The sequence below is a fragment of the Acyrthosiphon pisum genome, chromosome A1, assembly GCF_005508785.2.
Source record: "Acyrthosiphon pisum isolate AL4f chromosome A1, pea_aphid_22Mar2018_4r6ur, whole genome shotgun sequence".
Classification (NCBI taxonomy): domain Eukaryota; kingdom Metazoa; phylum Arthropoda; class Insecta; order Hemiptera; family Aphididae; genus Acyrthosiphon; species Acyrthosiphon pisum.
In genome coordinates this window covers 113,640,662-113,666,614 of record NC_042494.1, presented here as the reverse complement: position 1 = coordinate 113,666,614, position 25,953 = coordinate 113,640,662, and the positions used below count along the sequence as shown (strand labels likewise).

Genomic DNA, 25,953 nt, shown 5'->3' with positions numbered 1-25,953 from the left:
ATTTATTACAAAATAATAGTACCTAATGGCTACTAACATATTAAAACTAGTTCAGTGAAAAATATAATAGGTAACTATAATGAATCTAAATAAACATACCATTTATATACTTAAATAGTTTAAACTATTATTATTTACACTAAACTAATTGTACGAATGGAATTTTAAATTGAGAATACATATTATTATTTGTCTATATTACCTATGTCGTTCAGTATTAATGTGTAGATACACGTAAAAGTCACTGCCAGACAACTTAAGTTACATACTTTCTAAAACGTCACAATTTATGACTTTCCACGATATTATTATTATATGTTGTAATGTTATTTTGTGGTTTTTCAACGTTACAGTTTTTGAAAACACGACAACCTTCTATAAGGTTATACAAATGCGTGTAATAAAATCTAAAAATGCCTTATTACTATCTATCGCAGCATTGACGACAAGTAAAATACATATTATTGATGGTCAATGAAGTTTGAATTAAATCTCGTATCCCTGGAGTCGAACTAGGTATCGATATTTTCCACGTGATTTATTTTCACGTGTCAAACACAATTACTGTACACATCTGCCGCCCCACGATAATCAAAGAGTAACATTAGGTACAGCGTAACGGTAGACGCAAAAGTATGTGTATACGTTTTTACTGTCGTATAATAATTTTTACTGCAATTGAATTTTAAATCATACTTACTCATTGTGGTAATAAGATATGCTGTATACAATATTCTACGAAACGAGGTTCCGCCATCATTATTATGACTCGCGAAAGTATGTACAAAGTTTCATCTCGTTGTTGTTTCGAAACATATACTTAATATTTTTACTTAAAATTACATTTAAAATGTCACTGTAATTTAATACAATTATGTGCTAATTTCTGAGTTTAAAATTTCAAGGCAATGCGCTGACTTAATTTTTATTAAAAACCCTGTAACAATGCAAGATAAATATATATATACATATATATATATCGAAATAATAAGCTCATAAACGAAAATTCTATACATTGCAGTGCTATATTATATTTGTGTTCATCATTTTTAATTTCTCTATCTCATTAGCACTTCGCACGAATGGCTTCCATTTGACTTCGTGTAAATCTGTTCGTATAGGTAGGTAGTAGGTATAATATTATATCATTTAAATTTAGACTATCGTCAAAATCCTCACAACTTTTTTTAAAATTTTTATTCTATTCAAATTTTTTTTATTTTCCAATTATTAACCAATTCATGAGTTAATTTTTTTTCCATCATATGGTTTGGGGTTCCATGATTTGTAGAAACAGTGAGGATTTGTAGTATAAGTTCCTATATTTTATTTAAATGTTTGTTTGATGATCAATATTTTGTATTTACCATGTTTGTGACCATTCATTTAATAGGTAGCGTTACAAATTGTATAAGACATACTTTTACGAAAGGTACGCTAAGTAAAATGATCCCTCTACGGTGACACTCACTGGCACTCTTGATGGAAGGGAAATATATGCACGTAGTAATAATAGTGTACATGTGTTTATAAAATGCTATGTCAAAAGTACAACATTTTAAACTGAAATTCGATTTTAAGCTTGTCGTCATTCATTTTCTACAAGTTATAATAATAATATTATAGTTGAGGTTGAATCATTTTATTTATCTACAAAATAAAATCGACCACATCATCAGGCATATTTTATTTTATATATCATACTTAATTACGTAGGTATATTATATATCATAGGATGACGAACTTGATTACACGCTACATGTTATGATTTATTAAGAGTTACCTAGTAGGTTTCATCGGAATCATTATTCAAAACCACAATTTAGATTTGGAGACAAAACAGAATTTTAACATTTTTCTATTGCGTTATGACGTATACCCTAAAAATAGAGGCTATAAAATGGTAGGTTTGACCTAGGAGTGAAATATTGAACGATTCCGTGTATACAAATATGTGTCATCGACTGACATATTATAATGCATTAATGATTGACAACGATAGATCAAAATATGTTTCGTTTGTATAAAAACTAATTAAAACTGTACCTATACAGTTTATTTATATAATATTAACATAGCAAAGCTCGAACACGAGATGCGAGCGCCTGCTGCGATTGGTCGACATTGATCTGAAACATGTACGTTGGAAGTTCACTTCACCTTTATTCACTAGTATATTAGGTCGATGTTCTTAATCTACAAAAACTATGTAATTAAAATTACATCGAATATTCTGTGTTTAATTTTTTTTCCGTTAGTTAAATGATACGTATTATTTGTTTTAGCCGCGTGAGAACTTAATTATAAAAATACGTTTTTAGAGATTAATTTTTACTACTGGTTTTTAACAACACAACATAATATTATGTTTAGAGTTGTATATTTTTCGCGTAGGTACAATTATACAAATTAAAATTGGATTATCACTTACGGATACAGGATACCTTAAATAAGAACTGGATTTTTAAACTCATTTTTGATAAAACTAAATTTTGGTTAAAGATATCGTGGTGTAGTCTAGTTGAAAATCAAGCTGTCACGGGGGTAGAAATGACCACATGCTTATATTTCACCGGAAATTCCAAAATGGAATGCCATCATCCTTAGTCTTTATACGCGTAGTCATGTTATAATTGCTTAAGGGATTTTAGTTTATATCGAGTTATCTCTAAATAAATTTTAAAAAAAAATGGTAGTCATTTAGAGATTTCAAACATATCACTCTTTTTTGCTTTATGTTAAATTTTAAAATAATCTTTAAAAATGTATAACATTATTAGGAATAGAATATTGGATACGCAATCAAGATAAATTAATATTTTTCTAGATAAAATATTTATTTATAATATTAACTTTTTTTTAAAACTCTAACCGATTAATCATCATCATATTCATTCCATATTAATGTTTAAAAAAAACATGTTTGTAAATAATACATTTATTTTTTTAAATGTTAAAAATGTGAATTATAATTGAGTTAATCATCGTATGTAAAACACGACTTACCATAAGTTAAAATATTCAATTATTTACAAACATTGACACTAAATGTTAATACGAAAAACATATGGAATCTGCAGAATTCATTATAACTACGTTGGATATTTTACTTAAAGTAAATTAAATTTGAATTTGAATTGTATACTTTATGTTATGTTATATGCCACATTATCAGCTTGACATTTATTCATATTTAGACATTTTAGTCACATTTTTTTCATAAACAAATATCAGACGTTCTGATTACCTGCTATGTAATTGTTTAAAAATGTGTACCTATTACTTAATAGATTTTGATCATCAAAGTGTTTTATAATTTATTTTATTGAACAAACTAATAAATTACTAAACCTATATAGTTATGTCATAATAATATATCATACAGAAATAATGTATTTGATATGACGGATTTCCTTTTCATTCTGGAAACCTGTCTTAAAATGTTGTTTTTGTTTGTCCCATGTGATTCCGTTAACTCGTGCTGGGTTTCATTACTGTATATTATTTCTTGTTATAATACCTATTTTGTTTCACATAAACGAAAAGTCTAATATGATTCCTTCATTAAAATTTGTTTCAGAACGCCTTGAATGCAGAATACCACAACGACTCCGATGTGAATTAAATGCGCCCTTCATCAGAAGTTATATTATACTCATCTTATTTAAAATCATTCGCTTCGTTGTAAAACCCTTAATTTGTTTATATTTTACATTCTCACTAGTGCTTTTTCAATTAAATTGTACCTTCAGCATACATTTTAGCAATTATAGATTTTTTTTAACGTAGTTGATTGTATTCCATTTTAGTTCTAAGGCAAATTTTACGTTCCCAATAAAAATGTATTTGTTTACTCCGCAGATTAACATTACTCTTAAAATATATATGTCAAAATAACAGTCATCATTTATTTTGTTAATACTTCAATAATAACATTATTAGGTATGATTCTTATTATAATTCTTATTACAATTAATAACCTACTCTACTTATACCTGTACTCTAAACCGATATTTAAAAAAAAAAGTAGGTTGAGCCTTATGTGAATTTCCGAGTAATATTTTTTTTTCAGATGCTACTACCTATTCTACTGCAGAGATGCTACTACCCATTTTACCGCAGAATTTAAAAAAATAAAATAAAACTTTATATAGGTATTAATTAATAATGATGATAATAAGTACCCTATAGGTACCTACCAACTAATAATAAATAACGTGGTTATGGAAATTCACGTACGGTTTTTGGAGTGAATAATGTTTATAAAACGAGTATAACATAATATTTAAACTTATAACTATTAAAGAAATATTACATTTTATTGAAATTGTGTTTGATCTTTTTTATAATAGACCCCTAACCTCTGAATCTCCTAATGTTCAAAATGTAACAATAATAGTTTAAATTAATTATAATATTATAATATATTGCTTTTTGATAATATCATCCACAAAAATATTGAAAGGTGTCACGGGTTTAGTGTGATAATATTTCAATATTTGCCCAGTGTCGCAGATACTAGAGACGGTTGGATATTGGTAATTATTATTTATTTGGATCTTTTGTAGTTATGTTAATGAATGCAATCTGATTGATATAATATATGTTATGAAAATGTACTCAATTTTCGACTTCGTGGTGAAATATAATTTAACATACCTAATAATAATTTACCCAAGAATATTTTAGATATGCATATTATAATATGATATAAACATTTTAAAATATCGATTCAGAAGCCTATGAATTAATATTGTTTCACTAATAACTATCACGACGCATCGGAAAACTCAAGTTGGGTACCGAGAAATTTGATCGCTTAAATTAATCACGAGTTGAATTCATGTAGTAATTTTATACTACTCGAATTGGATCCGCAGTCACAACACGTGGCCTTTGAATTAAAACTTCCAGGTTTCACTTAGCGCAAAGTTGGTGGTGAAAAATTCAATAACAACTATCAAAATTCAAAGGCATATTATAAAACTTCAGATAATGATATAACTGATATAAGCGACTTATCAGTTATCTTACGTGTCTTTTTGGTTTACCTCTTTTGAGGTGGAGTAGTTGTTAGATACTAATAATTACATACATAATTAGGTACTACATAATTAATTGATACCTACAGTAAAATTAGCTTAAAGTATAGTATCATAAACCTGAGAAAAAGTTAATTTTTATTAATTTTTAGATCTTATGAATACCTAGATATTATATAAGTTTATAACTAGATACATATTTACTTAAGAATTATTATAGTAATAATATTAGATAGAAGCTTTCAAAACTTAATTAGATTAATCAATTATAATATTTATAAACTTTAATACTTTGTGGTATCACCCGTATTGGATAATACGCGATGAACCAACTATATGCCTAACCTCCGTACACTCTAAGCTAATGACTATCTCTAGAATAAATTCAGATTAATGCACTGTTAGCTTTTGAGGTACGATGGTATGCGTTTAGTCGATCTTACGTCCGTTCCCTAAATTGGAATGACTATTAGGACGCCACAACCAGAGCACTGTTCAGTTAGTAATAACCCTCATTGACTATAGGTGTGTGGGTCTGAGCACTGTTCCGATATTCAAAAGTAAGGACAAAGAAGATTTAGAAATAATACTCAACTCGGGTTTTATTGGTCGGAAACACTTTTATCAAATTTCAAAACAAACATAAATTAAACACTTTGCGAATTCAGACCGCCGTAGCCCGTTCTCGCCGACTCACTCAGCGACAACGGGGACTGCCGTGCCTGCGCGTACGGCGGTGTTATATAGTAAAAATCATTGCTGCCTCAGCACATATCGCTTCGCTGGCATGACCTATGTCAATAATTTACAATGTAAAATACTCCCATCTATATAAAATAAAAAATAGTGACGACTGTCTACAATATACGACAGTCCCCGTTGTTTTTTTGAAAAAATGCCCTCATTTTTTTTATGTTATTGCTACGTAAAAATGTCTTATTACTATATTGAATACTAACTTATATTATCACTAAATTACCGTCTAAGTATTTTCGCGTCATTGACTATACAATTATGTTTTAAAGTTAATTTAATTCAAATATTTGAATTGTTTAATGTGTGCTTAAAAAGAATATGTGAATACATAAAGGTTTGTTGATTGGTCTAATGAAAATAATAATTTAAACATTTATACAACTGAAAACATCACAAGTGCAAGCCAATTTCATAAAAATAAAATATAAATAAAATATAAATTTCGTTATAATATTATATTTGATAATAACATTTTTAAACTGTACTTTGAATTAAAAATCATTTATTTACATTTACCCTGTAAAAATAATAATGCAATCGTACTTTTTTGGTTTTTATAAATCTACTGTAAACCATATTAATTTCTATTCAAACTATGTAAAAATAATATTTTTTATAAATTTAATGTTCAATTATCAAATTAATATTTAGTATTGATTTTGTTATACAATTTAAAAACAAATATGAATTATTATAATATTATATGAACGTAATATGAATCGAATGAGAAAATTGTATCATAATATACGTTAGATGTATTATTTCTATTGAATTACTTTCATTAGACACCATAAAATGCAATTGTCGTCAATGTCTTCCAATAGCGAAATACAGAAAAAAATACATCACGGTGAGCAACCTACTTTTAATTAATTGTAAATAAATAATATAATGATTAGTTGAATTTTACTTTTTGATCTTTCAATTGTGGTGTAAAAAAAAGTCTACAATTGGTTTTCAATGATTATTTAGAGAGCTCAAAAAACAATTTTGCCCAGTTACAATACAATATAGACCAACTATTGTCGTTCTGACATAACTTGGTGACGCCATTGAAGGTTGCAGACAAAATGCACTACATCAACAATCAACATAAGTACTTATATCGTATATGTACAGGTAGATACTAGACTCTAGTAACTAGAGTTTATTATTATGTACCTACTTGATCGAGATTTTGAAGGTTCTATTGAAATTAACAAAAACCATACAAATGATTTATTATTAGTTATTACCTACCAATATATTGTATTATTTGTCGATATTTCTTCACAGAATTAGTCATCGTATGATTTCAGGATAAAATATTTACATGTAGGTATAAATGTATACTGATAGTATAATACACATTTGTGTAATACAATTAATTATCATACTAACTAGTAATTACAATTATAGGACGTGACATAATAGGTGCAAGTAAGGAGATGTAAAAATACATTTTAAATATAGAAAGTTATAAGTTGATTAGTATAGTAATATTAAATAATAAGTTATACTATACACTGAAGTGTATAAATATTACTAATAATTAAGTAATCAACCGCAACATATCAATTTATCCAAACTGAATTTAATTTGAATCTGTAATAATAATATATTATACAAAACTCGTAATATCATTATAAACGTCACAATAAACTTTTCATTATAGTTTTAAATTATTTAATAGAATTATAATGTTATAATAATAATGTAGTTATTATATGTATTACTACCTAGGCACAAGGCACCCAGAATTTCCGTGTTACTATTGTCCAAACTACAAACTCTTCGTTTTGTGTTGTAAAGCACTCGAGTGTACTCGAGTGTACTCGAATATTCGCGTATTTAAACTTGAATACAAACACATCCGACTGAATGAGAAATCTTAAGATTTCAGCACAGTCGTTGGAAGAATTAATTGAATTGCGTTAATTTAAGTTCCACCAGGTGTCCGGGGAAATGTCTAAGAAATAGTCTTTCAATTGTTTCTGTAATCTGTATACAGGTAAGCGGCCACTCCCTATAATCTTACAGACAACTGAGCAGGGTAAAAATGCACAAGAAAATATTGCACTTCTAGTTTTTGAAGATAACCAGAAAACGTGAAATATCAAAGAGGTACCCTACATTAATAATAAGTAATAATATAGTTACACATTTTGTATGTTACGCTTATATTTTATACATCAAACGGTTGTACACTACATGACCATAAGCAATATGTCACGAGAAAGTTTTACGCGTAAAACTTATTGTGGTCTCGATAAGACGAGATCGTCGGGTAAATTATAGAATAGATTTACAGCGAGCAACGTGGTAGGTATAAACTATAAATATATCTACTAAACATTTCACGCACATCGTAGAGCGCAAGACAAATGCACAGCAGGCCTCCGAGGTCAAATACACTAATCGCTGAACAAACACGATCCGTTAAGGACGTGGAATCAAAATAAATAGAGACATTAATTTTTTTTAATTAGATGTTAAGTCTTTGACCAAATCAATTAGAATAGTGTACCTATAGTTTTAATAGTAAAATATATTTTACATATATGGACCCACCGAAAAGTTAAATTAGCTCAGTAGTATAATCAAAAATGTATCGTGTAATTATTAATGATTATGTTTGATGGGTCTCAATATTCAATTGATTTATAATTAAGAGAACAATGCTCATCAAGTGGTTCATTTTTGAATCGATAAAACTATAAAAAAAAAATGATTATTATTATAAGAAATACATTTTTCATCCCGTGCATAATAAGTAATATTTGTGTTGAAATTTCTGGTTTTTTCTTAAGTAATCCAACAGGAAAAGTAATCCAAAATATCGGTATTCGGCTATTGATTGATTGGTTATTAAAAACAGGTTGTATTTTGAAGGTGTAGTTTTTCAATTTTCTCAGTTGTTCAAATAACGGATTTTGTTAAACTGCGAAATAATGATCAACGAATCGTCAAGTATTTTAACCTTGACTATTATTTTTGGGTAGACCACGAGCTCCACCTCAGAATCCGTTTATATAAAATTATAATGATTTATTACAACTTTCAAAATTATAGTCTTGATAGTAACACAATTCTGGCTTGTGCCAAGGTGAGTGAAGCTCAGACTCCTTTCCCCGCCTATTTAATTCTTTATCCAAATAACTAAAGACGCTAATTAAAGATAAATACGGGTAGTTACGTTGATGTTTTGTTGTACTAAACGTGATTACATTATAAAGCATTAACATTTAAAAACAGTTAAATATTAATATTACTAATATAATATATTGAATTTTCTTATAATTATTGCAATTCGTTAGCATTATTTTACTAACGTCGATCAGTCTTTTTTTTTAAATAATTAACTGCAACTGAATTTGTATACGAAATTACGAAATAACTAATTCTCAAAAGTACCGCCTGTCAACTGTATAGCCGTACCTATTTTCCCCTTTTTTTTTATTTTTGTCGCTTACTGCAGTCGTTTTCCTTTGTTCATAAAATATTATTGTTTTAATGGAGAGCCAAAACCCTCGTCAGGTTTTTTTTGTCTGTAGCCAAACGTAATATTTTCAAACACGAGTTTGCCATTCTATATCTACATGAATATTAGCATAACAATCGCACCGTGAAGTATAAATTTATTTATCAATAGAGCAATGGTCGTACCTAATAGTCGTTTCATTCACGCAATGTTCTCTGCACAACGCGAGTTACACTGATATTAATAATATAACGCTCCCCCATCAAGGGTCGGCCAAGTTTTTCGAAATCGAAGTCACATCTCAGCAGGCGCTTAAGAGCCGACGTGGCCTATTTTCCAGCCGCACACATCGTCGGTCGGTCGCGTTCTATACAGCATAGTACGCGAAGTTAATGTCGCCGGTTGCATGTTATTATATTATAGGTAGGTACGCATACAATGGACGAAACAACCACTGGCGAACGGATGAATGACGGTCCGTGCGCGTTCTGTCACGCCGAAACAATAAGTGCCCATACATATAGCAGTGGCGTTATTATTTAATAAATTTGTACCTATACAGTCTAACGAGGTAGAGAAAAAAAATACCCGCCGATAATACACGTAGACTGCCTACTGCTAGTTATAGAGGTAGGTGAGGTAGGTATATTATAATATTATTATCATGGCAAGCGATATATGCGCGAGTCACGCAGCAGCACAATGTTCGCATACGTTTTTCTCTCGGCGTGTACTATATTATACTAAGTTATGTTTATTGTTGATGACATTTTGCGCGGGGTACAACATTAGGGATTTAAAATGACATGAAATTTGTTTTCTTTAATTATTTCATTCGTACAGAAAAAAATAGCGTTAATATCTATAGTTATATTAGAGGCACTTAAATCCAGAAAACATTTTTAAAAGTATCTTTATCGTAGAAACAAAGATAAACCGTTAAGAAGACGGCGTATCTACCTGAATGTGTTGTCTCTGTCTTACTCTTGTGAAACATGGACAATTTTGGTTCACTAGTTTCAATAGTCGAATAATGTGCTGTTAGTTTTGATATACAGTGAATTGACCTATAATCTGTGATCTTTCGATCGGTCTTTACGATATTTTAATTTTTAAGTGAGTTATGAGTACCTATGCAGAATAATAATATTTGAAATTGCTCATAACTCACTTAAAAATTAAAATATCATAAAAACCCGATCGAGAGACTCATTATAATGTTCTTACATAAAACTCACTTATGATTTATGGTTATTAATATTAGCGAGATACATAAAGATAAATATGCAAATACTCGTACTGCAATGCATTTACCTATACAAATTACAAACTTTAACGCCATTGTCTGATAAAAAAAACATAACAAAAATATAGTTTTATAATTAATAAGTAATAGGTACATTTTTAAGTTGTGATCATTTACAAGATAATTCTTGAACCATGGCTATCAAACCTATACAAAATCATTAGGTAATTATCAAAGTTTGCCATGTGTAATCTCACCAATAAACATTAAAACCCATACAAACAATTTATATTTTTCATAATTTTATTGAAATATTTCAAGAAGAGTATATTTTTTTAAATTTTGTACCCTAGATATACTTAATTATTAATGATATAATCGAAAACTCGAACGATATGTTAAATATTTACATTTCACTTAAATGAAATTAACAATAATAATTATTATTGTTGAACATGTGTATCATATTATAGTGCGGAGATAATATTATACGCAGCGGCGTCTAGTGCTATTGCCATTGACGTGTAATTTATTATAATATATGCATGTGAACAAATTTGCCACAATCGTATGTTTTACAAAAGTAATAATAATTTAATTTCACACTCGTGTTTTTGTAATGTGTTTTTGTCAGGTATATTAATAAATACTTGATATAGGTACGTTTCTACATTTTTTTTTTCAAATTGTATTAAAAAGTGTAACGAATTTCGTTCATTATGTCGAATTGAAAATGAAAAAAAAAAGTTTGAAAATTAAATTGAGTATCGTTATAATTTACTGTTTTTATAGTTTAAAACAAATAACGAATGAACATAATAAGTATAGAGTACATTGAATATGATATAGAATTTTGAGAAAATTCTTCAAAATTCCTATAGTCCTAATATTGTCAAAATAAATATTACTGTCACATGAAATATATCGCTGAAACATTACTAATATATTACTAAAATTAAGCCACCACAATTCTTTATTGCCAAATTTTTTCTTGCAAAATTATATACTACGGTGTACGTGTAGGTACCTACATAATTGCGGCGTAATGTGTCACAGATTTGAGTCGGTACTTAGTTTATATAGGTACAGCCGTTGTTGTTGTTTGACATTTCAGTGTATGATTTTGTGAAAAGTGGTATTTTTGAAAATTATAACCAACATATTTTCATTATTTGCACCGGTTTATTGTTTTTTTTAAATTTTTTTATTACATTATATACCTATATATGATGCGAGCGATGAAAATGATTAGTATTTTTATCGATTTAAATCGGCATGATTGACACAATTTAAATCACGACAACTTTAGGTATTTTTTCTTCCATTTATTATTGTCAATGTACGGTATTTTGTATTTTGTTCAAAATATAACGCAACAGGAACACTAAAATTAATCAAAACATTAGCGCGTTAGAATTAGCCTCAATTACATAAAGTATTGTAGATAAAGTGAAATACAAAAATTATCTGTTAAGGTTATTACAAATTGAAATCCTCAAAATTATGTGTATAAAGAAGTGTGTGTTCAAAAGCGTTCACAGAAATTATCGGCAGAGTAGTCAAATAATATAGTCGAAGACCTAAGACAATATTGTGTAGTAATAGGTAATAAAATAAAACCCTAACACTGGGGTAGTAATATAATATTTATATTTACCCACTATGTAGCCATTGTAGACACACAGTTATATATGTTAAAAAAAAACTTTGTATTACTTATAATATATGAATTTAACTGTGGTTATCCAAGCTTACTGTGTTTACATTTGGACGCACACCGAACAGTTTTCGTTTATTGTTTCATGGTACCGGTTTTTTTTTTGTTTTTTTGTTTTTTTGTTTCAATTTTTAATTTTTTTCGCTTTCGGACTTTCCCCCTGTGCTTCTTGCCCTCCACGTCACCGGTTCTACGTACTTTTTTGGGCTTTCGATGCGCATTGGCGGACATGTTGACCGCAAACAGCCGCATATCTGCCTCCAACCAGTCACCTTGGTATCGCACCGTCTTTGTCTGTTCACCGTTCCAGAAGAACAGCATGGTGGGTAGCCCGTCGACGTTGCACCGAATCGCCAACTCGGTGTCATCCGTACAGTCCACGGCGGCGGCCACGATGCAATGATCACCCTGCAACGCGGCTGTAACGTCAGCGAACACCGGTTTTATCGGCGCACAATATCTACACCCTGCGCAATACTGTATTACACTCATAGACTTTAAAGACATGGACTGATATCAGAGTGAAAGAGAGAAGTCGGGGCCAACATTGTTAGATAAAGATAGCATATAACTTGGGTCCGTTTGGTGAACGTCACCTAGATCCCCGTCTAACTATATCCAAATGACAACCGGGATAACCATAGCCCACACAGCATTTGGGAAATGTTAATATTTTGTGAATATTTTGGAGTGCTTGAATAATGAATATTTGACTAATAAGATTGTATAAATATTTATTCTCATGAAACAAAATATTGGACTATATGGTTGCACAAAATGTTTATTTAATATTTTTATAATATTTTCCATGAAAATGTTTTTTGAAAAAATATGATTAAAATGTTTTGTTAATGCTTTTTACAAAATATTTTTCAAAAGTGAACTTCTTGGCCAAAAAATATAAATAAAATATTTCCTTATTATTTACGCAACTTTTTCAAATATTTTGACAACTATATTGTTTTCCTAAAAATATTTTTACCATAGTTGGGAAATATTAAAATGCTGTGTGGGAGGGAACTAGTTGTCACTATATGAGGTGCTTTCACATAACTAGTCGAGTGATATTTTCGAGAACCCATGGGACTAGGTGAAACCTCACCGTCCATTTATACTCATTTATGTTATCAAGTATGTGTGTATATGAGATAGAGATAAGCTTAAGAGGATTTCAGCGCACTATTCGTTTTCTCTCTCTGCCCCACACGCAACATAGACAAAACACATTTACGCAAAATCATTTTTTCTATGAGTTTAAGTAATTTTAGAGTAAAGTCACCTATTACAAAAAAGATAGAAAATAATATTTTTGAGGGAATGACATATCGATTTTATATTTTATTATTATTTGACTTTGTATTCAACTTTAAAAATAAATAAAAAAATGTTGTAAATTTAAATGATGTTTAAATTGTTTTGAGACAATATTTAGACAAATCGATATGCCATTACCTCAAAAGTATTATTTTCTATCTTTTTTGTCATGGGTGACTTTAATCTAAGATTACTTAAACACATAGAAAAAATGATTTTGCGTAAATGTATTTTGTCTATATTGCGTGTGAGCCAGAGAGAGAAAACAAATAGTGCGCTGACAGTCTCTTAACAACAAAGATACAGTTCAAGTCGTATCACATATATTATATCCAGGAATTACTATTTATTTCTAACAATGATGCCACTAGGACTAGGCAATAGTCCATACTCTCTTATGTCTATATGATTATTGATTATACTATATGGTTGTCAACCAATTGGAAAAACAATTGTTATTATTATTGATTGATCAGTTGTATTGAACACTTTGATAATCGTTCAGAAAACTAATATTGTGTCGTGTGAATTATAGGGATATTATTCCAATGGAATGCATTTCACTATACACTTTGTTCCGAAGACAATGTAGAAACGTCTTCCGAACATTATATGTTATTGAGTGAATCGTTACTTATTTTTGCACGGAAACTCGCCCTTAGGATTTCGATATATTACCCAAAGTATAGAATGTGGACATCCGGAAAGGTGCCCACTCTGAGGGTGGTGTAGTAGTAGTAGTGGTCGGAGCTTATAATGTATAAAAAATGTTTATTGTTATGACGTCTTACAATATAAAATATACGGGGTAGGATTATTAAAACGTCGGAGTTGAAAATCTTTAGCTAGGTACCTATATACAATATACTCTTAGCCGCAAAAATAAATAAATAGATTTATATAATAAAAATATTCTCCTACTTACGCATAGTGTGAACTACGTCTTACTGATCCTGCACGAGTGCACGGCTGACATTATTTTCAACAAAAACATTATTGTTGATACCAGTTCTACCCCCTCTAATAAACTGTGGTATGACAACGTGTGTTTAGCAGAGAAATGTCCACCTGTTAGTGGCTCGGATTAAAACATAACCTTATATTTCCGTCTCTCACATCACATACTATTATAGTATTATATACAACTAGCATTCGCTCGACGACCTCCTCCCCACAGAATTGAATTCGTTACTTAGGGAAAAATTCTGATATTTAGTTGCCTTCTCCGCTTTATTACTTAGTCCACCATCATTATTTTTTTACAACTGATGACTTGACTGTCCCTATAATTCCTGCAATAACATTAATTACTTCAACTAATTAAATTTATATGTTTCGTGCGAGTAGGTAAGCAAAATTATGAAAGATAAAACAATTTCGAAAAAATTGATATTTTCACCCCTTAAAACAATAAGAAATATATGCTTACCTAGAAATTTCAGATTCTTATCGATCGGTAAAGATTTTACGTGAAATTGTTTAAAAGACAAATAGTATATACTATATAGTGCGGTAACAAATCCAAAAATAAACCCATAATGTAAAACTTGTAACTTATCATTTCATACGCCTTTAAACACGGTAAAAAATATTGTGTGGTGATCGGCATACTTGGAGAAACGAGACGAACATATTTTCTCCAATAATGTGACATTTTAACATATTTTTATGGAATTACCACAGTACGTCGATAAAATATTATTTTGGATGCATGGAACGGTATGGTGACTGAGTGCAATAAAATAATGGTCAATCGCCCACCAATCCACCAATATACCGCACATTAAAAAATATTGTCGAATCCGACCTCGACGGTAACGAAGTGTAGATGAGACATTCTAAAAGTGTTAGTGTTTATTTTGACCTCATGCGCATAACCTCTTCTTAATTATTATGTGGCCAACCATATTCTAATAATACCTGTATCAGAAAAACAGTACTACGCAATAAATATTTAAAAAAAAAAACAACTTCGATATTACCTATTCATGAACTCTCGGGCCACAAGAGAGAGTCACATCAATCAAGGGCCGTTGTTCGTGGGAAATTATTTATGTTGATAATATTATTGCATTGCCTATTTGCATTCCGATTGTGTGTATACGTTTTCTTATAATTGCACTTGGATAGCTATATGAAATATGTTTTCTTAATCGCAACGCATATATTATATTATAATGGGTCTGAACAAGTGAAAATACTTCAACGATGATAATATTATAAAAATATAATTGGACAGTTTTTTTTTATTGACATTAAAAAAAATAATGAATATTTTCATTCCTATAAATTATAAAATATGATCGATTTGAAGTTGTCATTAAAATTCTACAATGACATTTTAACTTGCATTCAAGTAACACATTATAAATGGTAGGTATACATTATGCGTTATAATAATATTATATTTGATGTACATTTTTTTAATGTATGAGCGCAGTAAATATTCTAATAAACTAGACGATTCTTACCACAATACCTCGAGTGCTAACACAACAGTCATGGATGTATTATAGTAATACAATGACACAACAATTCAGGTAGATTGGTAAATGGTAGGTGTGCAATCTTTATTTTCTTTTTAAGAACTAAAAACGTTTTCATGGATGAATGTAATTTTTGTTGCTCAAAATACAATTTAAAATTTAGATACGTGATATTCGTGTAAAGCCGGCTAATGTGTTTTTTTTTAGATAAAGGTGTACTAGTGAAATCGTTCTAATTTTGTATTGTCGATGAATTTCGGTCTCAAAGCTTAAATTTAATACACGTAATAAAAATTATAATAATATACCTTCTTTGGCATGGCATTATTTTTATCCCACTTTTTTTTATACACTTTATAGTACGATTTGTAAATTTGTTATTAAATAATTAACTTGGTTGTTTTCATTAAATCCAAAGTTCGTTTACGAAAAATGCGATTACTTTAATAAGTACCTACTTCTAGTTTAAGTACTGTTCGTTTGTGTCAACGAATATTGTATTTAAATATTCAATGTATACATGAACAAATGTATTATATTATATTATGTACCACATCGCACCTACACGCACAGTACACGCATACATAATAGAATAATTGTTAATCCTATTAATAGATTTTTGTAGAAAATGCGTTACACTATTATAACATAATAATATTATAAGTTAGAACGCTGTATTAACAATACAAAACGTATATGATGATTTTCCGAACCATAGATTTCTACGGCTGTAGCGCCAATAAAAACGTATTAAACGACGAGCTTTCTAATATTTTACTGCGACATCGTTTCAATTTTATCTTATAACCCCAATAATCGACGTGTCTGTCGAACGCGCGTAACAACGGTTGACTATAATAACTATTAAGTATATATTACAATATTATAATAGCATAATATATATAGGCACCTACCTGATAATTATAATTTAATATTATTATAATAACATACGAAAAAAGCTATTATTTCACGTTGGATGAACTATACGGATGTACCGGGAGGAGGATTTCTATTCATTAGCGTTTTTGTGCGCGTGGGAACTCCGATAAAAATGATACGTCCGTCGCTGGTATTATAGGTAGGTGTCGGTGTTTATATATAATAATATACACACCGTATTATACATATTATGACGTCGTGACAGGACGGATGACCAATATTAGGTACCTAAACTATACCAGTATATACCCATTTCACTCAATCGGCAGTAGGTAGGTATTATGCCCTTGAAAATGCCGATTTCACGTATTCAACAATTGGCAACGGATATTTGCTGATTTCACGAACTCGGCAATTACACAAATTTGGCGTAACATATATTATACCTAGTCATATTATTTATATTTAATATATTTATATACCAATTTTCGGGATATGATCACTAATCAGAAAGCACTATATATAATTTATAATTGTTGTTTAGTAGCAGTTAAGTATCTTTTTTTTGAGGGAGAGGTGGAGTAGGTAGGAGATGTTTAACCTCTAGTGTATTACCCTGCACCCTATAAATACGTAAATATGCCACCACTGCAGACCTACCTACAAATAGGGGCAGCTCATGGAGGGGGGTCTCTCCCAAGCAACATTTCTATAAAGAACTGTAGGTATACTGTTAAAACCAAATTATAAAAAAATAATATTATAATATTGAAAATTTTCTGAAAATTATGAATTGCCCCCCCCCCTCCCCAACCACGTCACTGGAGCCTACAAAAGATGGCGTCCAACTTCATCAGAGAATATGTCCAGTATTATATTATATACCTATAGGTAGCACATTGATTTTTGGAACGTTCGAAGTGGATTCAACTCACAATCAGCGTGGAAAAACACCAGTACGCAGCAATTTTCTCCGATCGTCTCCCGGAAATTCGTCTCGTCCAGTGTCCGCACGTGACTTCCACCCGGCACGTTTTTCCACCCGACGTTTTTGTTGCCGTCGTCGTCTTCGTTGCCGCCGGTCGTCGACGGCCACGATGACGATGCTAAAATAGCTAACAATAAGCCCTGCAAAAACCCATTATATCATATTATATTATATAGATGGACGTCGAAAGGTTGGTCAGCGGCTGCCGGAGGGTAAACTAATATTGAGATACCGATGGCCATTATTAGGAGGTAGGATTTATATACGTACAAAAAATACAGCGGCTGTGATATACATTACGCTATACGGAAGAATTTAATATCGTCGACGATTTTACCGCGGTGGGATGTCGGGTCCAACCTGTTGAAATTCTATTGCGAACAAAATACGCTTTCGTTGCGTGGTAATTCCTGCAGCCACTTACGTTGAAAATTACTGGTTTTTTTTTTTTTTTGTTATCATTTCGTTTTAATATAATTTTTTATGCACACTGCAGATTATTATATTACTATGTGCGATCCTGTACCTACACGCTATCGTTGAGTCACCTCGGAGTTTTTATTCATCCATCTGCATACGTATTATATGTATCATACAAGAAACTAGTTCCGGAATGTGTTTTACTTTCACAAATACAAATTATTATTATTCGGTGTTTAAGAATATAATACCCTTCTGATAATTCGTCTTACCGTCCAGATTATTATCGATCATTCTCGAGAGAACGGCACGTCATTAAAACCGGAGAGATGTGTGAACGATGAACATCGGGGTGTCTATAGATTCTGATTCTATCATGATTTTTTTATATTAATTATGTTCTATGCTATTTTACCAACAAGTAATAAGATATATTGTGTTGTCTTGGTGCGGTCATAATGCTCTATTTTTAGACCAGGACAACAGTTATCTATTACCTGTTTATAATGGAATCATTGTTTAGAACATACGTCACATCAAATTGTATTGACGAAATTTGTTAAATGAGATTATTGTTTAAAAATATTATTCTAACGATAATATCACAATGAATGTAATTACGGTCCTATAACTACAATATTTCATTAATCAATTTATTAATTTATTTTTGACTAACCTTTAAGGACTAGTCGTTAATAATATCTAGTATAGGTTATAGTATAGTACCTATAGCATATACATTCATAATAATTAATCAGCTATCATTTAATGAAGTGGTAAATATTAATTTTGTATTTGATCAAATTACATAGATTGGTCGGGATTTAAAATGTAATTATGTAAAGTCACATTTTGATGTGGTTTTAACAATAACATTATAGATAGGTATATTTTATAGGTATTCAAATTGGCCATAATCGTAGTGTTCAAGTAATATATTGGCACAATGCCATCTATACTAGCGTCTCTAAAAAAAATAATTAATTTCCTTTGATTACTCCTTAGCTAAAGTTCATACATTTATTAAATAACCTAACCCAAAAGTCATCAAAAATAATTATATTTAACTACAGTAATAAACAATATCGTCAATATTAAACATTTTAATAATTTTTCATTTAGTTTTATAATTATTTTATGGGTTAAATAACTAATTGATTAACAAGTGTGTCACTTAACACTTAATAATATTTTAGAATTGTTTTGTGTTATGTGTTTTAATTGGTGTTTAAAAACCGCGAATATGATTGGCAACAATATTACACCTATATATTTTTAGTTCAGTTTTTAACTTTCATGTTTTTGACTATACATCAACTTCCCACGTTATTTCACACTTATTTAATCTACATTATTAACAACTTAGAATTGGAACACAAATTAAATTCAACCAGAAAACTAATTTTATGAATATTTCTTTCTTTTTCATACTATTTGGCAAATTATATTTATTTTATTAAACTAACTGTAAGGTATTAACTTAGTTGTAATAAAATAAAATTTTATTATCGATTTCTCGATCATCTCGTAATTAATCTTATTATCAACAAAATCAAACCTGCATGTCCACGTCATCGTCATCGTCAGGAGTATCCGTCTCGATAGGCATGACTTTTGTTGAAAACGCCTGTCCAATTTGAATGTCCCGATGTTAGGATTTAATATAATCAAATCGAGAGAATTTCCGTAGTGGAATACAGTATTGTTACCACGGCAGAGTGATAAATTAAGTTTTCTTGTAAAAATAAAAAAGAACCGTAACGTTGGATACCGTAGATCGTTCCCCTCTACTTAATCGATGAAAATCGTATTGAGTGGTTTTGTTTTAAAGGTCAATGTTAATCAAAATAAAAAATAAATAGTGATGATAAAAATCTACCAAATTGACTATTTAAAAAAAAAAAATCTTACACTCTATTAATCATAAACATAATGTTTACTATGCCTACTTATCGAATTTAATGACATGACGTAATTACGGTAAGTATTGTGTCTCCCATAATCGCTGAACATCGTTTCGGGGTTTTCTGAGTTCACAAACACTGTGGAGCACTATCACTCCGAGATTTAATAGTTTTCCGACTGCTAAGGGTTAATCTTCAAATAACAATAGTTGTCAATTGACAAAATCGTATCAGGTATTTAAAAAGTACAAAATTGTTCACTTTGCCCACCTAGGTGTTCAAAGTGGTCAGTCTATGTCCATTTTGACCCACGGTTTAAAACTTCTATTATTTTTCATTATTTCATAATATTATCATAAATATATATATATATATAATATAACTTATATTATATTCTTACAACTTTTCTTTGATAAATAAGTAACTTCAGTTCAAGCTTTGGGTCTCGCTAACATGGTTAAGCAGTAATTTAGTTTATAGAAAACTTTTTAGTTCTTATGATATAATAACTACACCAAAAATTAATTTACATGCATATACAATTATAATTATTAAATAAATATAGTCAAAATGAAAAATATTTGAAGTATGGGTAAACTTGTGACCATAGTGACCACTTTGCCCTTTTAATATTGCTTAATTTACTATTTAAAAAAAAAAAATATTCCTATCAACTAATTAAACTTAAGCTAATTCTATAATATATAAAAACTTATGTAGATTTCGAAAAAAAATAATTTGAGTATATATTAATTACTAGGTATGTTTATAAAATATAGTTATTTATTCAGAGCACGTATCTTACACCAACAGCATCCAAAAATGATTTTTTTTTTAAACTGAAACGGTAAATGCTTTTATCAATAGTCGTTTATCAGTTGATAAATATGATAACAATGAACCAATCCACGTGATGAAACCAAATATTTATTTATTTACGACAGAATAATAAGACATGACCACTTTACCCGCTATGGCAACTTTGCACACCTTTCCCCTACTGTTCAGTTATGTTCAAATTGAAACAATGTATAAAAACAAATAAATTTATAACATTATATTTTGAAACATAAAATCTAATTCCAATCAATCTAATAAGTTACATAATTTATAAATGTATTTCAAAGTAAACCAAAAGGGTAGGTTGTAAGAACAATATTATATTAATATTCAGTGGTTGATTAAAACAGATCCGAGGAGTAGTGCAAGCCAGTAGTTAAATTCTAAATTCAATAAACACAGTAACGAACTTAACTAAGTGTATTTTGATAGAATTTAAATGTGCTTACATTAACACACACCAAATCGTATACCCAAACTGTTCTGCCTTCTGCGTATAATTATAATGAGGAATGTGCCTACTTATGCATTGTGTATGCACCACAGAGGAATGTGTATTCGAAATTTCAAACCTATAATTCAAAATTAAAATAAAAACAATTATTGTATGCTTACCAAAATAACTAATGATTCATTATTTAAGACATAATTTTCGTTGTAGATTTTGACAGTAATATTTTACAAATTATGATTTACGACATTATCAATTATCTAGATAATAATGTAAATGATAATTTAGGATGCACTTTGCGAATATCAATGATACTATAATATTATAGTAATATTATTATCCCAGAACCTATTACTACCTAAAAATATCATGTATAAAGTCAATGTTAAATATTACAATACTCAACATTAAATTACCAACGTATTGACATTACTTTGAGATACAAATTTAATCATTTGATTCTACTATTCGAGTTTATACTCGAAGAAAAGTACGATCAGAAAAAAATTGTTTAATTTAATTCAATACCTACCTAAATAATCGATTCTCCTTTGTGGCCATATAATAATACATAACCGTATCTATATGCAAATTAATCTTGTTATAACATTGAGGAGAATAAGAGATATCCATTCTTATATGTTCAAAGTAAAAATTACCTTTGAAGGATAACCATTATATACTTGCAAGATGCTGTAAACATGAATAGTTATTAAATTTTAATACATTTTATCTTTAGCCTTGGAGAAAGCAGTCATAATGTTATACTATGTTTAGAAATGTCTTTCCTTACCATTACTAATGTGGTAATGAGACCGTTGCGCATTATTCAGCGGATCTACTATATTTTGTCATAACCGATATTACAGATATAACATCTAACGGATTGCATAATTGTAAACAAATTAAAGACATTATCATATTTTATACTATTATATACAAATAGTTCAAATACATGAGGAGTACAATAACAAGCGTTAACATTTAAAAGTTGTTTGTGTTATCATAGTTTGGCGACGGTGTCAGAATAATTTAAATTATAATAGAAGGTTTTCAAGTTCAGTGACTAAAATAGTTAACAAAACCGTTCCACGTGAAATCAACGTAGGTAGTCTCTACTGTTTTTGTTTCACATAACTATATATACGTTAGCATGATAATTTTATGACGTGTGTAGTAACTTTTTGAAAAATTATAATTAACTAAACACTGTTTTAGTGCAGTTGACTATCTGTCTATCTGTCAAACCAACATTACATTATTTGCATAGGCACAATATTATGTATTTACATTGCTAAAATAATTATTCCTGACCTATAAATTTACTAGAAACTATCTAATACTGATGTAGGTACGAAAATAAATGTATTTAGTAGGTTGTAATTACAACATTAATGTTGTATAGCTATCATTCGTAACCACGATATCAAAATGTGCAATCAAAATGTTGGATAACAGGTGCCTGGTGCCAGGACGATTCGCATAATGTACCTATATAGAGAAAAATGTATTAAATAAGTGTAATATTATAACTAACATTGTTATAACGATGGAATGTTTGTGATTCCAAATGGATTGTGGAAGTTATTAGTTTAACGATGTGTTTTTTCTTCGAGGGAAGTAAGATAAACGTAAAAAAATATAGCAAGGTACCTACACGTAATTTGATGAATATTAAATAATGGTTTAATTCATAATTTTCCACAAACGCCCATAACGGCATAACTCATAATTATATGTATCTCTTTATTACTATTATATAGGTAGTGATTTTGAATTATATGTCGTGTTAGGGAACGTATATAGTATGGAATTTTAAAGCTGCGAGTACATAATCACGATAGTGTACTAGTGTGCATGAATTAATATTAAATCATTTTTTTTTTTAATTAAATGAAACTATTACTTAACTTAACTTACGTATTTATAATACGTATTAGTAATATTATACTAATATAGATAATCATTGGAAATATGTAGGTGTTCATTTTAGAACTAGAAGTGCTTATAAACATCTTCAACACAACCACTCTCATATGCCCATTTATATATTATATACATGATCTACATGATCGTTCATTCGTTAAAATACGTGTATAGGTGTTTGTACGTTTAACGTTTTTAAAATTAATTAGATTTAGAATTCAATAATAAAGATAATCAAGACAAATTTCAGCATGGTTTGATATAAAACATTTAAGTAACAATTGATTAAAACATTATTACACGTATTAGAAATTATACAAATAAAATGTATTCGAGAGGCATACATAATAATATGTGTTAAATAGAAGGAAAAATAACATTACATTGTGTAGGCACAAAACTTAATATGAATTTTAAAGTACCTATTTACATTTCTCTTTAAAAAAAACTTCATTATGTGTATAAAAAAAAAATAATTTTAAATGAGACTCAAGTTCCCATCTTTTCAAAGGCTTATTATACTTATGCAGTTATACACTTAAATTGTATTTTTAACTATCACGTTACCAACTACGTCTCTATTTTCCATATCTTGTGTACAGTATTAAATAGTCACACTTATTATATCATAATCGTATAATATTATTACCGTGATATTATTATATTTTTATCTTTTTCTAAAAAATCTTGGGTGTTCCTTTTTGTACGCAACTGGCTTTTAAACTGCAATGCTAACGAACCGACGCGTGAAGTTGTCAACCATCAGAGGTTACCCATATCGTTCGTGGTTCGGAATTATTTGTCTTTGCCGGCGTATACCAACAGTGCACTTAAATATACTTAAATATATATATATATTAATCTAAATATTATCCATATAAATATATGCTTATATGGGTGTCGAAACGATAGCTGAAGTAACACGTTTACCACAGCACCGTTTTGGACACACCGCGACCACAGTAATATGATAACACGAAATAGATTATAGACACTATATTCAAATATTCTAAATCGATATTATTACATATTATTATTACCTCCAAATTATAATGAAATGCCTACGTAAATACACGGTCATGATATCATTGCAAACATGAATATTATCATTTCGCGCCAGTTCCATTACGCGGTTGCGACCGCAGATTCTGTCCAATTAACATTTAACAATAATACATATGCACGCACACGCACACACACACACACACACACGCATATATATTATTATTATTATTATTATATATAGTTGGCTTTCCACGTAGCCGGCGCACTGTCTGAATACTACGAGTGAAATTTCCCGACGATGCTTAACGAAGTAGGTTGGTCGACGTTATTAAAAATTATTTTAATAGCGGTCGTTTTCCGTCTGCGGGTTTCGATAACAGGAAAAAAAAACCACTATCTTGTTAATATTATATACTATACTCGTATAGTCGTATATATTATCTATATAATAATAATATAATGTATGTGTGTGGGTAAGACATTATAATATTGCTACACTGTGTAATACTAATAACAATAATAATTATTATAATAAAAATAATACTAAATCAAGAGGCATGCAGAATAACGATAGAGACGTCATCAATGTCAGTACACTAATGCCTACTATCGTAATTTCTTCTTCAGCTTTTAAAGGCCATTAAGGCCCATCACTGATCCAAGCCTTCTCCACTTCTCTCTATCACTTACCAATTCCTCCGGGTTTTCAACCCTTACTATCCGAAAATTCTGGTTGGGCTCGTCTATTCACCTTTCTTCGGTCTGCCTAGCGGTCTCTTGCCTTCTGGCCATACGTGTCCAAGGCAGCTCATTTTCCTTTCCTTTAAGTGTTTGTATTATGTCTTCTTCTCCCCACAGGTCTTTAATTTCCTTATTGGATCTTATTTCCTATTCACCTATTTGATAATTTTTTTAGGACTAAAAATGCGTCGTAGGAATTTCCTTTATAGGACTGCCAGTTTTCTTCATCCTCTTTTGCAGATGTTGGGCACGTTTCGCTTGCGTATAGAACTACAGGTCTTACTAAAACATTGTATAATCGCATTTTTGATCTATTATTGTAACACATATATAATATGTACTCGAGTACACCGGACGATTCATCAATGATTCGCACCCCCAACTTTTCTTTTAACTATAAATTTATTCATTTTTTTTCAATCTAAATATAGATGCATGTGTACAACGAGTACTTTTCGATTTATTAAACTTTATGTACCAGGGAATAAGGATAAAAGTCCATGCGATAATGCGTTCAAAAAGTTAGGTCAGGCATGAATTATAGTAAACAATATTATTATTTAACAGTTTATATTATTTTTAATTTGCACGAGATTAATACGTATACCTACTAGACTAAATATTGCATTTGTTTAATATGTATTTTATGCATAACCAGCAAAAGAATATTACCTATCCTTAGTATTACTACAAAAAGTTAAGAGGACTTCGTACACGCATGTGTTGCCTCCGTCATACTAACACAAAAATATTAAATCAATATGTACGTCCAGCAGTT

At 29.7% G+C, this 25,953-nt stretch overlaps 2 protein-coding genes across 2 annotated transcripts in view; one reads left to right on the top strand and one right to left on the bottom strand.

The window, feature by feature from the left end:
• The window catches only part of LOC100575917 (short neuropeptide F), a 70,716-nt gene extending 66,389 nt beyond the window's left edge, over nt 1-4,327 (top strand). The window contains exon 4 of the mRNA XM_003247202.3: nt 3,581-4,327. Within this exon, the coding sequence (XP_003247250.1) occupies nt 3,581-3,625 (45 nt within the window). The 3' untranslated portion in view covers nt 3,626-4,327. The remainder of the gene's footprint in view (nt 1-3,580) is intronic.
• Nucleotides 4,328-8,815: 4,488 nt separating this feature from the next.
• Nucleotides 8,816-20,340, bottom strand: LOC100575834 (protein disulfide-isomerase 2-like). Its single transcript, XM_008188836.3, has 5 exons — nt 19,867-20,340; nt 17,836-18,028; nt 12,420-12,688; nt 10,590-10,603; nt 8,816-8,990 (listed from the first exon to the last, which is right to left on the bottom strand). The coding sequence occupies exons 1-5, from the start codon at nt 19,915-19,917 to the stop codon at nt 8,816-8,818; spliced, it is 702 nt and encodes a 233-aa protein (XP_008187058.2). The 5' UTR covers nt 19,918-20,340.
• Nucleotides 20,341-25,953: the final 5,613 nt, after the last annotated feature.